Raw genomic sequence first — 16487 nt, 5'->3', positions numbered from 1 at the left:
TATTTTAGTGCCAGACCATGTCCTGCAAAACCCATGGGTCCTGGCACCCTGCAGTGAAGCCAACAGGAGGAAATTGTTGGAAGAAGGAGAGTGTTAGTGCTGCTTGTAGTACTGGTGCAAGTCAATTGAGGTGTACAAACGAGAGGCAGAGGGGCAGAATGTGACTGGCAGGACAAGGAATCCAGACAACACAGTGTGGGAGGAGGAATTGCGATTTCCTTTGCAGCTGCTTTTGTTAAGCTCAAAATGGGTGCTCAAGGAAATGAGAGAATTGCGTTGGGGTTAAGAATGCAAACGTGAATAGATCCACAGTGAGCCTCTGTTAAACTGATCACACTCCAGGAGAGGATCAAACTCACTTTGGGCTTTGTGTTTATATTCCTTGATCCTCCTTGGAGAGCAGTTTGGTATCTCTGCTTTTAAAAGTTTTAGTGAATGTCGGATTAGATTTATGAATACAATTGTTAAAGTTAAAATAAAATATAACATGTTAAAATATAAATTTACAAATAAATTTAGGTTTGAGAAACAGCAAAACTGAATTATGGTGTGTATCTTCTCAGAGAGGAGAGAAAAGTAATTTTCAGTACTTTCTAGGATTTTCCTCAGGACTGGGTGGTCTTTTCAAAAATGGGAGAGGATTATGTGTTATATTTGGTATTTCGTAAGTGATTCTCACACAGCCATTCATTACATACTGATACCTTGCTAGAGTCTGTACAGGACATAATACACCTTTTTCTTCTTCTCACATTCGGGATCTGCTTTGAATTCTGTCTTAAGGACAGAGAGAAGGCGGCTAATGTAGGCAAAGTGTGGCATATTGAAAGGTGTAAATAGCCTTTGCTTTGCTCTCAAGGGTTTTAGTGATGTCCAGCTTTTATCTCCAGCCTTCCTAGGAAGGGATGGAAAGAGATGTTTTCTGTTTCCTTGCAAGTGTGTATTGGAGGGTTACTGGTTCTATGTTCACTGCAAGTTACCGTACCTACACATTGCCTTTTTCTTTATTAAATCACCAAGTCAAACAAAATGCGATAGGGCAAGTGGCCCTGGGAAGTGAAGGTTTATGGGCAGAGACTGCGTTAAAGCCGTGTCTCACGTTCGATGGGGACAGGGAGATGTCCTGTGGTGCCTGATGGCTGCCTGACTTCTTGCTGTGCATTGGGAATATTTATTTTTTCATATGAGTGGAGTCATTTGTCGTTGAGTAGGGGAGAGGAGCAAGGGAAAGTTATCAGATGTGGTTGCTGCTGTATGCCTGACCTGGTTGGGTGCGAAGAGAGACCACATGAAGTCCCCCCAACCTGTGAGTAAACAACTTTGTGGCTTCTGTCAGTGTCTCTTGAAATCAGGTATGTTCATCTTCCCTTGATGATATATTGCTTCATGCAGCTTAGGCCTGGATATAGACACCTTGTATTCAAAGCCCAGTTTGAAGGCTGAGGGACCATTTCCCCCAAATATACCTCAAGTGTTTGTCTCTCTGTCAATGCTGTAAGATACTTTTATCAGTGCTTAAAATGCACTGAGCACACTCCAGCCTTTCAAGTTGGACTGAAACCATCACTTTTGTATACAGTATCTGAAAGCTGCAATTGAAATTGCTTTGTTTTGACTTAGACAATCCATAGATGTGTCTGCTGTTAGCTTGTCACTGAGTTTGGGTGTATGAAGAAATCCTCTGCATCTGAATAGAACAGCCTGTCCTCTTCCTTTTCCTTTAAATGCTTTTTCCTCAAAATTTTGCATTTAACCTGAAACTGCACACAGTATCTTCTAGCATGTTTTTCATGGTGAAAGATCACCCTTAAAAACATCAAACCTCTTCTGCTGTCAGAAGTCTGGGCTTAATTACATTGCTTCTCTAGGACTATTGATACAAATTTAGGCTTCCCCCCCGAAAATATTGTCCATGCTTCAGTTTGACTTGCTGCCATTTTTGTCTTTCTTTCCTTGGGGAATGTGGAAAATAAAAGCAAAATCAGAGTTAGCTCACCCCTGATGAATTTTGTGAGACAAAAAGGAAAAAGACAGGTAGCCAGAGTGCATCCTTCTTGATGAGTTTGAGGCCCCTGACAAGCAGAGGGAGGGGTGCGTGATGCTTCCTGAAAAACGTGTGGAAATCTTCCACAGAGAATGTTACTGTCTCTGTTTGGGCACCATTGATCTCCTGCCATTTGTCACCTGATATTCCTTAATTTGATTCTGTGAAAATGCTGAAATCTTTCCCTTGACATTTTAGGAATTTCATTATTTTACATGTCTTTTTCTGTATATACACCATCACACGAGTAAAACATTTATGCACCTTCCTATTTTACTCCTTGTCTGAAGGCTTCATTTACCTTTTCATTTTACTATTTGCCTGAAGTTCCTGGTTTGAATTCTTCTTTAGTATATTTTTCCTTTTGTCAGTGCTTAAGATGCTTAAAGGATGCACTGAGCACACTCCAGCCTTTCAAGTTGGACTGAAGCCATCAGTTTTTGTATACCATGTGGTGTTTCCTCAGCAGAACCATGAGAGGCTATCTTTATGCAGGACCATGTTTTGCTGCTTCTGTCACCACAAAGAGAAAATTGAGTGTTACTGTGTAATATCTTGAGTTGTCTGAATAAATGGAGACTGTCTCTCAAGGTCCATGCCCATGGAAGGAGCCTCAATTCTATCAGCTGATTCAGACCTGCCTTCTTTGAATTCCCTGAGGTGTCTGTGTTGGGCTTGATTCACTTATCTATTGTGTGTGCACTTAAAGCTGGTAGCCACTTGGAGATACTGGTCTTGGTGACTTCAGTTGCCTGCTCCTTCTAGCAGATGATAAAATTTCTGGAAACAGTCTGCAGCACCTTGCTCTCTTCTTTCATTTCTAGTCTGCCCACTTCTTAATCAGAAAAATGAGGGAAAACAGTGCCATTTCACAGAGTTTCATTAGTCACTGATGCTTTCTCCTTAACCACCTCTCACCCCTTTATGAAGTTCTTGAAGGCCATCTGTTTGTGTTTGAAGCTTCTTACTGTCACCTTCTGTGGGCTGGAGCCATGGGAACCTAAAACTGTTACTAGGAATGTTGGGGAGACCTAAGGAGAGAGTAGCTTACGTCTGTCTACATCCATCTTGTGATAACATGCATAAGTGCATGAGAATTCACTAGTTCACTCTGTGAGGTTGTACCTATTCTCTGGAGCAGGAGATGCATCTTTCCTTTGCCTGGACAACTGCTTTGTTCTCTTCGGTCTCCTCTGTGTTCATGGGCTGTGTGTTCCTTCCTTCACAGTGACCACCTCTAAATGTGTTGGCTATCTGTGTTTTCAGCTCTGATAATCTGCTTTATCATTCCTTTATTGACTGTTTCCACTGCTTATCTGCCCCATTTAGCCAGGAATGCTGTCAAGCTAAAAGATGCACATAACGCTTCATAGCACCCAGCAGAAGGTTTGGATCTGCTCTGTTCCCACTTTCTTTCATCAGTAATCACTCCATGTTCAACCGTGGATGATGAATAGGACGTTTGTACACAGTAGTGACTTGTAGTGCTGGTTCTTTTTCTGACTTGCAGACTAATGAAAAACAAACATCTGCCTGCTGTTCGCATTAAGATGAGCGCCAATGTGAAAGGGGTCATAAAGCAAACATTGCTTTGCGTGGACTGGCAGTAAGCTGCATAGAGATGTGGACTTTGATTTTAATGCTTGAGTTGGCATGGGAGGAGCAGTGGTGTGAAATCAGAAGTCAGTGACCTGGGGACAGGGAAGAAGAGGAAAATTGTCTCCTTTTGATGATACTAGCACATAGGATTGGCAACAGCAGTGGGCTGCAGATGGGAAACTTGAAGCTCGTGGGATGTTTTTCAGCTGTGGGTGAAACTTAGCAAGTGGTACAGTGTACTTCTGAAAAGCAGGGATGTGCAAAAGCCTATGGTGAACAGCAGCAGCTGCCGCTGGCAAGTGATATTCTGCCCAGGCACAGGGAGCGGTCTGTGCTTCCACATGGGAGGTCAGGGCCGCAGCATCTGTGTGAGGCTTCACGCTTCAACTGGTACAGAATAATTCTGAAAGAAGGACTTTAATGCCATAGCGGCTTGGCTTATTAGCTCCTAATTAATGTGAGGTGATGGGAACTAAATAAAGAATCCAGTGTTTTCCTTGCACAGCTTAAAGGCATGTAAACCCATGGTAAGAAGCTGTGAAAAATATCACCCCCATGAGAAATTATTTCTTCAACCACCATCTTGCTTGAAAGCCTGCTTTGTGGAGCTTGGGTGGCATTCTAAACCTGTTGCTTCCACAGTAAAAGAAATAATTAGTTGCTCTGGACTTTCAAAGCTGCATGCAACAGGTGACCTTTAATTTAGTCTCTCTCATCCATTAAGCTCGCTGTGTAACAATACTACATTTTTTTTCCATTTATTCCTGTAACATGCACCAGCTTGTAAGAGAATTCACTTTCAAACAACTCCATCTGCTTTGGCTACATGAAAGAGCTGTTTTGGACTTTAGACTGTCCAAAAGCTCTTGATATGTAAGAGCTCATTTGGGTGCTTATGGAAAGAGAGCGTGGGAGGGCATGACTAGCTGTAGGCCTGTATTGCATTGGGATAAACTCTCCTTCCTTTTCCATTGCTGGCATCTTAGTAACAAAACAAACTGGAGTTCATGCACTGCAAGAAGTGTGACAGTCGCGTACATACTCAAACCTAGGGGATAGCAAATGCGTTTAAAAATATGTGTTCCTAATTGTATTTGACTACATATGATTTTTTGTTCATTTTTCACAATGTCTGTTTGTGAAGGCTCGTTCAATGGTTCTTATTTTATTTCCGTAGTTTGCAACTTCATGTCTCATGAAAAGTGCCTCAAGAATGTCAAGATACCATGCTCATGTATTGCTCCCAGCCTTGTAAGGGTGAGTAAGCACACACAGCCTTGTCTCTTTCTTGGGGTAATAGCACAAATTTATCACTAATGAACACATTGTAGTGCAGTGGTGACTTGTTAGTATCGTAATGCTTAAATCGATTGTGTGAGTCATCACTGAGGCTTTTATAGCTGCTCAAAGGCAAAGTTACATTTCCTTCAAAAAGTCCCTGCTATGGGTGGCTGTGGATAGCCCGGCTTTGAAGAGCAGTTATTTGCATTCTTTAAATATTACTAGATGTTCTTACTTGCGTGTCACTACCTGGGAATCTTGCAATAATGGGCTGGGGTGACTGGTTGATATCAGTGTTCTCTGAAGACCTTACTGTGTGTCATACTGAAGAACTCTGTACACCACCAAACTTTTACAGCAATTAGATCTTACTGGGAAAATGCTAAAGCTTTTCTGCCTAGCAAAGGGACTATGTTTGGCTTCTATTGATTGCTGCATCTTAAGAATTTGCTTGTTTATTGTGTCCAGAGAATAAAGTTATTGTATTAAAAGCATGGAATTTCAAAGCCAAAAAATCAGAGGGCAGGACTTTCAGTTGATCATAATAATTCAAATGTGTTTATTTTGGTTATTAATGAAGTACTAGCTTTCAGATGCGTTGTGACTTTTTCTCTTATAAGACTTCATGCTTAAAGAGAGAGCTTTTGAAGGGTGTGGAAGATTAATAAATTTTAAAGCAGATTATAGGATGCAACTAAGGTATTACAAAGCTAAATTGAGGTGAAAACTAAGTGTATTATCCACCTTGGAAAGGGTGACAGAAAAGGGAAAAAAAGGAAGAAGGAGATGAGAAACTTGATAGGGTAAAACACTACAAATACCTTAATGAGCCATATGCAAAAGTCAAATGAGACATGGCTGTAGAATCATAATCCTGTGCATTACAGACCTCGCTGACTGAAAGCATGTTTATGGGAGGGAACACGTTGTGTGGACCTGGGAACCTGTGAAGGGGAGCTGGTTCCCTTCTATGTATCTTAAAAAGCTTTACGTGTTCCTTTATGTTGTGGAAACTTACATGGAGGGTCAGAGAGGAAGGTTTAAAACAGTGTGTAACTCAAGTTACAGGAACTGCATAGAGTGGCATTAGCCACTTGTTCTTCTTAAATTTGCTTTATCTAGATGAGAATGCTGTTGGGCTTTTCCGCATGTTTCCTCTTCCCCACATGCTCTTCATCTTGAGAGGTGAACTTAGGTGGCAGAAAAGTGTCTGATGCATAGGAAGTTGTCAATGAAATAGGAAGAAATATTGCTCTAAGTCTTAGAACCCATAGTAAAAGGACATGTAGTTGTAGAGAAATGTTATTACTAACACTTAGCATTTACTGTGGTTTCAATACTCTGGTGATCAGTCATGGGAAAAGGACCGATGAGTCAGATGATACAGGTATCTTTGCAAGGACCTTTGTGGGAATGGTACTGGGTCCCAACTGGGACACACTGATTTAATTGATTTAATTCAGACTGTCAGAATTGTAAATATTTGTGACTGCTTCTTTGTATATTTGCTCTAAATTGAAATTATTGTTCAAAATAGTATTTGTTCCCTTGCTTTTGCATTGTAAAAATCCTGCATTTAAACTTACTTGCATCAGTTGTGGATGTCAGTGTAGTTTTTTCTTCTTTTGCCAGTCCCCATTCTCCACCTGCCTCAACATGTGAATTTTATCTAATTGTTTATTGTTTATACGTAAAATCTAACCTTGCTGTGGAGTAGAATTTATCTGGGTGTTGTTCTCAGCGCTCAAGGCTGTTTGCAGTTCAGCGTTGCTGTATTTAGCTGCAAAGAGTCTTCTGCATTATCTGTGTTGAGCTATAATAGTTATGTTTTGAAAATACTGGATTGTGCTGTTCTTTCTGGACAGTGTTGTCCTCCTTGACGTGGTCATCCAAACTGCATTAATCCTGGTCTGCTGTGCAAGTTAAGTCTGCCATATGGGAGACTTCGTTTTGCATTCAGTCTCTGTCCAAGTAAATATTGAACTTGGCATTTGCTTAAAAACATAACAGAGCAAGAAATAAATGATAATCGTTTATAGAATGTGTGGAAAGTTTATTTTCTTAGTCTCCTCGCTCTCCTTTCAGATTATTTAAATGTATCTCTTTGCGAAAAGGTCTGACACAGGAGGGAACACTGGTGAGATTTTTTTTCTGATAGCTTCTTCTACTATGTCAATATTCAGTGTGTTACAGAGATGTGATTTTTTTTTTTTAATCATCTAGAGAAGATGGCAGTTGTTAAACTTCATCAGAGTGTGTCATTTGATACCAAGACAAACTGTGAGAGAATATTTTTTTTAGCAGATGTTTCATGGAAACTTTTATTCCTGAGAGTAGGGTTTATTTACCAGGGTCACGTAAAGGCCCACGGACTCACAAGCGTGCCATAACTGCATTCAGCCTCGGGTCATTCTTGATGACTTCACTCTTAAAGCTGCCCTAAGCATTTTTGGGTTTTGCACTGTTGTTAGTCATTGTGACCTGCATTTAGCATTCCAGACTGGATCCATGTCATGTTTCAAAACAGGACAACATGGATCTGTCTTCTGAACAAGTTTGTGTTTCAATGGTTTGCAGGGGGTATGATTTGTTTCACTGGTAAGGTCTTGGCAATTTTTCCAGATTCAAACTGTCTTTTCCCTACATTCACATGAATATTTGCCTATGCAGAATCACAACCCTGGACTTTAGCAGGGCAAACTTTGGCCTTTTCAAACAATTGCTGGGGGAAACCCCACCGGAAAGGGTAAAGGGGCCCAAGATAGTTGGTTAGTGTTCAGGGATTGTTTCTACCAGGCACAAGATCAGAGCATCCCGACATGTAGGAAGTCAAGGAAGGGAGCCAGGAGACCTGCGTGGTGAAACAGGGAACTGCTGGGTAAGCTCAGGTGGAAGAGGAGAGTTTACAGATCATGGAAGGAGGGGCTGGCCACTTGGGAAGCATATAAGGCTGGTGTCAGGGGATGTAGGGAGGCAACTAGGAAAGCTAAGGCCTCGTGAGAATTAAAGCTGGCAGGAGGGGTCAAGGACAACAGAAAGAGCTTTTTCAAATACATGGCAGATAAAACTAACACCAGAGGCAATGTAGGCCCACTGATGAATGAGGTGGGTGCCCTGGTGACAGAAGATACAGAGAAGGCAGAGTTACTGAATGCCTTCTTGGTCTCTGTCTACTCTGCCGGAGGCTGTCCTGGGGAGCCTCGTACCCCTGAGACCCCAGAGGAAGGCAGGACAATGGAGGAGTTTGCCTCGGTTGATGAGGACTGGGTTAGGGAGCAGTTAGGCAACCTGGACATCCAAAAATCCATGGGTCCGGATGGGATGCACTCACGGGTGCTGAGGGAGCTGCGGTACACATTCCTGTGTAACCTCATCTAGGTGTTCCTGTTCCGGCAGGGGGACTAAATGATCTTTCAAGGTCCCTTACAATCCCCAACATTCTGTGATTCTGTGAGATCTAATTGAAGATGTCCCTGCTCATTGCAGGGGGTTGGACTGGGTGGCCTTTAAAAGCTCTTTCCAACCCAAACCATTCTATGTGTAAAAAACAAAAAACAAACAAAAAAAGACTACAAACCAAACAACCAAACAGAATTTTTAAAATGGCCAAAACCCGTACCCTCAAAACACCCAACACCCAAGAAAAAACAAAGTAACAGTGAAAACAAAACCTCTTTGGCTGTGAAATGTCAAGTTTTATTTTCTCTTGTTAGGCTGGAATTAAAGCTGTGTTACAAGTTTTTATCCCTTAGATTTGCCATAAAAATGTGTGTGTGTTTTCTATATAACTGTTACTTCAAAACTAAATGGCAGTGAGCGTATATTAAAAGTGGTTTTAGTGAAGTTAGGCATTTCCTGTGCTTGTTTTTCCTTGTTGTTGTGTTGGTACGTTGCTGTAACGGTTTGTAAACATTTCTGCTTCAAGAGGGGTCAATAGGCTGCTCATGAAACTTTCTTGTGTGCTTTTGTCTAAAATGGAAAAATGCTGGTTTAGGTCATCAGCTTCTCCTGAAGCTTTCTGTGCTAAAAATAAAACTTGGCTGTGTAGCTCAGAGGGTGGGTACTGTTGCTGTCATGGTGGATGGGAAGGTTGTGGTGCTTGCAGGTGTCTCTCCTCAGACAAGCAGGTGCTGCCCTTGCCTGTTGACTTGAGTCTCTTCCTCTGGTTGCCAGATTCAGCCGTGTGCAGGTGGTTATTTGGGCCTCATGAACTGTAAAAAGGAGAGAGGAAAAAAGGATACACAGGTTAGCTTAAGTCCATCTAACCCCCCTTCAGATTATCTATTCTGTATTAGATACTTCATACTTTGTATACACAAAAGCAGCATCTCTATTTTTCTGCAGCTGAAGGACTTCTGTACTGGAACACAACCTCTTTTCTGTTTACTTTCTCTCTCTCCCTTTGTTCCCTGCCCACAAAGCAATGGGAAGCTCCAACAAAGTGCAAGACAAAGACCATCAAGGTTTGGTCACTACTTCACTTTGCCTTGGAATAATAAATCCCCAATCTTATTCAGCCATCAGAAATGTCTGATGGATTTTTGTGTGACTGCCTCAGAGAATTAGCTTTTAAGGAATGCTGTTGCAAATGTCTCATAGACATTTTAACAAATGGGAAAGAGCTTGGCAAGCTAGGAAGGAGAATTTGATGTGGTTGGATTGAGTGGGAGTTCTGGAGACTATAGGGGAAAAAGTCATAATCTAAATTTGGAAAATCATTTCTTGGTAGTAGTTGCAGGTGTTGGAGGTTTTATATCAGCATGGGTTAAAAAATTCTGTATGGATGCTTGTTGAACTTCTACTGCTTCTCCCAGCAGACTGTCATAGAAGACGGGATGAAATGCAGTGTTCGTGAATAAGCTGATTGTCATATTATTGTTATATCTAATCCTCAAATTACTGTATATTTGGCATGCATCAACCAAGGGACTTTTTACATGCTTAATGTTTTCCACGCTCTTATATTATATATTATAAAAACAAGTTTGGAAGAGTTCTTTCTTCTCTCTCCCCCATTTATTTGTCCATGATAAAGAGGCTTTGCTGGTGTGAGGGCTTCTTCACAGGATGTCTTAACAATGGTTGAACCTCAAGCTGATCTTTTTAGCAGGCCGTGTTGTGGTAGGACAAGGGGTAATCATTTTAGGATAAAAGAAGGTATATTCAGGCCAGACAAGAGGAAGGAATGTTTTACTATAAGGGTGGTGAAACACTGGCCCAGCTTACCCAGAGAAGTGGTAGATGCCCCATCCCTGCAGACATTCCAGACCAGGCTGGACAGGGCTCTGAGCAACCTGATCTGGTTGAAGATGGCCCTGCTCATTGCAGGGGGGTTGGACTGGATGACCTTTCAAAGTACCTTTCAGCCCACATTATTCTATGATTCTATGATTTTTACCTGGGCACTTGCTGGATAGCACTAACCACTTTCACTGAAAAGGTCCATCTCTAGCTCTTCAACACTTGACTCATGACTGCATTGCCCTGCAAGCAAGGCAGTTGCTTGGAGTGTAGCAGCTACATGGCATAAATTAGAAGCCAAATGAGGTGTGAAATTGTTTGCTGGTAGTCTTGGCACTGCACTGAAGTTTTCTTCTTTTTCTCCCCAAAGTGACATTCCCTTTAACCCTGAGGTTGAAGGGACGGGCTAGCAGCGCCCAGCTCATAAACTCAAGAGAACTAATTATGCTCTATTGAAACTTGATGCACATTGCCTGGTAACCTGCGAACTCCCAAGTGAGCCCCATAGCTGTATCAATTACTCTTCAGGTTCAGAAGTGGTATGGGATGTCACTGTGTTTGTTTCTTTAAATTCTTAATCTTCATCTTGATAAAAGGAGGTGGACATCGATTTCCTCTGTAGCAATAAAAGTGAGTGACTGTCTTTTGCATATCTTTATCTCTTTCCAGTACAAAAATTGCTTGTCCAAGCAACTCTTAATTGCAGTGGAAAGCTCTTAGAAGTTTTATTTTCTAGTAGAAGTATCATATATTCCTGATTTGAAATGGTATGAAATTCACTGTACAGTTCCCATCACAAAGAGTCCTTGAGAGCTTGTAGATAAGGTCTAATGGCCTGTCACAGAGATCTGCAGGATGGAGAAAAAAAACTCTGGATATGGTGTGGTTGCATATGTAAGTGTGCATTATTCCCTTGCATTAGGCACAGTTAAAATTTTGATAACTAAGTATTTGGTTTTCCCATCTCTCCTGTCCTGTGATATGTTGAGACATCATGTCACTTTATATTCTTATCTGATTTCAGAAAGTCCATATGGAACCTGTACTTCAAGTTGCATTATAACACAAACTGATGTATTAAGTGCTCAGAGGATTTGGGCACAACTGAAATAGAATTGGCAGTCATTGTCCCTAAAAGGAAAAAGTAGAAATAGAGTGCATTCAAGTGCATGCAATAAATTAAAGTTGCAGAAATCTTTTGCTGCTAAAGCAGAGGGGTTTCAAGTAAATAAAAGGGATCTTTTTGATTACTGAGTAATAAGTAAGTACTTCAAAATATGTCAATAATGGGAAAAGTTGGATCACAAAGCTGGTTGCTTCTCTGAGAGGGTGTGGTCTAGATGCTTAACTAACCTGGACAGAATCATAATGAGATGTACTCAGATGTGATCACCATATTTACCTCTCTAGAGAAAAGGCTTTGATGTCAGAGTGAACCTAAGATTCATTAGGAACATTAGATAAGGAAATACGTTTACACTGGAAACCTCAGAACCCATACAAGATATTCTTGTTCTTTTAATTTGTATTAGCGATGGTTTGTTTTTTGGTTTTATGTTGACAGTCTTTGTGAAAGGCCCCATGTGACTGCCCCTGTGCGCACTTCATGACGATGGTTGCTTCCAGGCTGGTTGTGCTTATCCTTAAAACACCACAGTGGTTTTGTATTGAAAACTGGTGACCTGAAGTTAAATTCCTTTTGCTCAGCTGTCAGAGGCTGTTGTGAGAATGCTTGCATCCTCATTTCTGTCTACCCGTTCCTACTTAGAAACTGATCAGCCAACGCTACTGCAGGTCCTGCAGCCCTGCTCGTCCGGACTCTCCGGTGTGTTTTACAAAGTCCTGTGAGTCTCTCTGATGTGATGGGGAAGGAGGTGCACGAGCAACATAATAATTAGACACAGGCCTAGGAAAAGTTTTTAGTAGGCTGTTCTTTTTTAGACTGCTCAAGACAGCAGCTGTCACTCTGGCATTTGGTATATCTGTATTTCTGTCATTCATCTTTGAGCCTGGAAGTCTTTGGCTCAGCATTACTGCTAAAAGCTTCTTTCAGCCTAAGCTGGTAGAAAAGTGACTGCAGCTGGGTGAAGAACAGGCCTTGCTGGAGCTGCATTTTTCCCTGCTGAGGTCTCCAGAAGGCTGCAGATCAGCAAGACTTGACCTGACCTGACTCTGTCCGTGAACCAGAGGGTTTGGGTTGCTGGGCTGCTCTATACATAGTGATTCCACCTGAGTGGAAGAGCGCTTAAATTCATTATCTGAGGTTGCCCGCATGCTTGATACTCTGTAGCATTTCAGGATGAGGAACAATTTTAAAACAATTTTGTTTAAAACAATTCTGCCTTCTCCTTTTCCTCCAAAGTTTGGGTGTTGAGAGCAGTTTGTTGCTGTTCTCTCTGTGTGATGTGGAATGGATGTGCACTTGCACAGGTTGCACTGAAGGGGTTAGAATCTAACTTTTAGGTTTCTGTTGGGTCATATTTTATTATAGGCTGATATGAACTTTTCCAGAAATGTGCTACATTCTGTAATGCTTTGGATTTCTTAACAGATGGCAGGAAACAAAACAGGAGCTAGGAGTATCTTGCCCATGACTGCAAAGTCATTCTGGAGCTTATGCAGGAGTGTTACCACTATACTTTCTGTCGATGGGCTTCTGATCAATACTGTAAGGGCACTTAGATGTCATTCAATGCCATTACTAGCAGAAATTTTCAGTATTTTTCTGCGGAAATTGATTTTAGTGGTTTCCATAAAGTAATTTAAGTAGTTGTATGGAAAAGTGCTTTTAAACTCTCATCAATTATTAACTTTTCGTAGGCCATGTTATGTGTCTGTACTTTGCTGTACTTTTAGAGGTAGATATAAATTAAAGAATAATATGTAACATTTGATATTCTGATGTGCCACATCACTGGCTTTCACAGTCTGAGTTTTGATTTTTTTTTTTTTTAAATGTATTGGGTGGTTGGGACTTGTTCAGCAAAAAAAGAAATGTAGGGAGCTCTGGGAGAAACAAGATATGATTGATGAGTTCATTATGTGGTACTTGCTGTTTTACCTTTTCTCTTTTTTCATCTTATTCCCATCCCATTTCCCACCAGGCTCCGTGGTGTGTTTATACCTGTCACTACTAAAGCAAGTTAGAAAGATCTGTTGTAATAAACAGTTTCTTTGGCTTGTTCCAGAAAGGAAGAAGCTGAAGGAACACTTTTTCTTTTTTTTTTGCCTTCCTCCCTCACCCTCCAATAATTTCAATCAGCAAACTGTTCCCTTCTTTTTGTCAGTGACTTGAGACTTCACAGTATTGTCACTGGGATCTGAGCGACTGCAAAATTTAGACTTGGTCCCCTTCTCTTGAGTCTTCTATATAAGTACAGTCAGACCCTGAGTAAGTTAGACTGCTATCAAAGTCCTTTCTCACAGTATTTCCCAAAAGAAACACTCTTTTCTACAAAACTCTACTTTCATCCTTTGATCTATGGAGTGTCCTTTTCTTCTTTGTCATGCCTTTCTCTGCCAGTAGTGAAAACCCTGCATTTCTGAGCCAGGTGTAAGATAAAGCAGAAGGAGTCATGGCCAGGGAAAGAAAAGCTCTCTGGTTCACACCTGGTTGCTGAGGGGATCGGGTGCTCGCTCGGGGTGTCTGGAGCAGGTTGTTCACCACTCCAGAGCTGAAGAGTGTCTGCTCTGCTGTGCCTGGGGCTCTGGCAGTGCTTGGACAGGCAGATGGCTTGAAGGTGACACTCAAAACCTGGAAACAGGTTGGGATGTGCAGAAAAAAGCCCACCGGGGCTTTGCAGTACTCCTCGCAATTGTTGTGTCTGGCTGGGACCCTGCACATGTAGGCGTTCTCATTGTCACTTTCTGCACTTGAACCCATAGTGCAGGATGAATTTGAGGCAAGTGTCCTTCTCCTACCAAGCTGGATTAGACTTTTCTTTTTGTAGCAGTTGAAGTGAGAAAACAGCTCTCACACTTCCAGAATAGCTGAGCTAATAACTGCTATGTGAACTGTACAGGGAGCGTTGTGTTTCCCAACCCTGGGAAAGTAATGGAACAACTTATCCTTGGTGCCATCTCAAGGCATATCAAGGATAAGAGGGTCATTAGGGGCAGTCAACATGGCTTCACCAAGGGGAAGTCATGCTTGACCAACCTCATAGCCTTTTATGAAGATATAATGAGGTGGATAGATGATGGCAGGGCGGTGGATGTGGTCTACCTTGACTTCAGTAAAGCATTTGACAGCGTCTGCCACAGCATTCTCACAGCTAAACTGAGGAAGTGTGGTCTGCATGATCGGGTAGTGAGGCGGACTGCGAACTGGCTGAAGGAAAGAAGCCAGAGAGTCGTGGTCAATGGGGCAGAGTCCGGTTGAAGGCCTGTACCTAGTGGAGTGCCTGAAGGGTTGGTGCTGTGGCCAGTACTGTTCAATATGTTCATCAGTCACTTGGATGAGGGAATAGAGTGCACTATCAGCAAGTTTGCTGATGACACAAACTGGGAGGAGTGGCTGACACGTCAGAAGGCTGTGCTGCCATCCAGCGAGACCTGGACAGGCTGGAGAGTTGGGTGGGGAAAAATGTAATGAAATACAACAAGGGCAAGTGTAGAGTATTGTATCTGGGCAGGAACAACCCCAGGTTCCAGTATAGGTTGGGAAATTACATATTAGAGAGCAGCGTAGGGAAGAGTGACCTGGGGATCCTGGTGGACAACAGGATGACCATGAGCCAGCACTGTGCCCTTGTGGCCAAGAGGGCCACTGGCATCCTGGGGTGTATTAGAAGGGGGGTGGTTAGTAGATCAAGAGAGGTTCTCCTTCCTCTCTACTCTGCCCTGGTGAGGCCACACCTGAAATATTGTGTCTAGTTCTGGGCTCCTCAGTTCAAGAAGGACAGGGAACTGCTGGAGAGAGTCCAGCGTAGGGCAACCAAGGTGATTAAAGGAGTGGAGCATCTCCCTTATGAGGAAAGGCTGATGGAGCTGGGTCTCTTTAGTTTGGAGGAGATTGAGGGGTTTATAAATATGTAAATATATAAATATGTAAAGGGTGAGTGTCAGGAGGATGGAGCCAGGCTCTTCTTGGCGACAAACAATGGTAGGACAAGGGGTAATGGGTTTAAACTGGAACATAAGAGGTTCCACTTAAACTTCAGAAGAAACTTCTCAGTGAGGGTGACAGAGCACTGGAACAGGCTGTCCAGGGGGGTTGTGGAGTCTCCTACTCTGGAGATATTCAAAACCCGCCTGGACACATTCCTGTGCGACCTCACCTAGGTGTTCTTGCTCTGGCAGGGGGATTGGACTAGATGGTCTTTCAAGGTCCCTTCCAATCCCTAGCATACTATGATTCTATGATTCTATGAAAAGTGGGCATGGATTCTGAGCCTTGAACTTAATCTGAGATAGTTGGATTAAAGTTCCCCAGGCTCTCCGGGACCTTTTTCTCCCAAGGATGTGTATTATTTTTATAAACATGCATTATGTGACTAGAGTATTCTGATTTAAAAAAAAAAAAATAAAAAGGCAAGCCAACCATGACTTTGTGTCAGTTGGAGCTGGAGGGCTAAAGAGAGTGAAATTCCTGTTCGGATTGATGAGACTGGGAGACAGACCCCAAAGCATGGTTTGTTTGTATTTTTAAATCCCAAATTCGTACTAAAGTTCAAATTTGAAGCTTTTGGAGGCAAGCAAGTTTTGTAGTGTATGATGTTGGAGGTACCGATATGAAATGCTTTTGGTAGTCAGGCTGTCAGCCCAGCGTGGTGGGGGGAGCCTGAGGTCTGTCCGGGCTGTTTCCAGGTCAGCCAGGGACCAAGGATTCCTCCAGACAACACATTCTGCTGGGGCAACCAGCTGGTGATCTGCTTGACTGATCAACTGCTGTGCCCAATCTTGTTCACGTCTGATAATGTGGGCATATTTTCTATATCTCTTCTTCCTTCTATACCTCCCAGGGATTAATTCAAGGGAGGACTGAAGGAACCACATGCTTTGCAGTTTGGGGGTTAGTGATTTTTTTGTGATTAAACTTCCAGAAATGTTCCTTTCTCCTTGCCTTACATTTGGCAAAACTTCATCTGGCTTATTGCATAGCACATGCTGGAAGTACGGGATTGTTCAATGTAACTGTCCACACGCTTCCAGAAGCAGAAACACTGGTGGGAATTAGACCTTTATAACTGGAAGTGACTTTCTGGGTCATCAAATTCTGTGTTGTGGTTGCCAGGAAAACCCTAATATAAAAGGAGAAAAATTAAAATCCCGCTCAGTCACTTCAGAGGATTGTTTAGTAGTACAACGGGGAGGAAAATAA

At 42.2% G+C, this 16487-nt stretch overlaps 1 protein-coding gene across 1 annotated transcript in view; it reads left to right on the top strand.

Annotated features, from left to right (window-relative positions):
• DGKQ (diacylglycerol kinase theta) overlaps nt 1-16487 on the top strand; it is a gene marked incomplete at its 5' end in the record, with an annotated part of 96374 nt that overhangs the window by 24046 nt on the left and 55841 nt on the right. Inside the window, one exon of the mRNA XM_080362334.1 lies at nt 4821-4900. Coding sequence (XP_080218460.1) covers nt 4821-4900 — 80 coding nt within the window. The remainder of the gene's footprint in view (nt 1-4820; nt 4901-16487) is intronic.

This window comes from Nesoenas mayeri, assembly GCF_963082525.1.
Source record: "Nesoenas mayeri genome assembly, chromosome: Z".
NCBI classification, from domain to species: Eukaryota; Metazoa; Chordata; class Aves; order Columbiformes; family Columbidae; genus Nesoenas; species Nesoenas mayeri.
The sequence above is the reverse complement of the archived record's forward strand: the minus strand, read 5'-3'. Positions and strand labels throughout refer to the sequence as shown.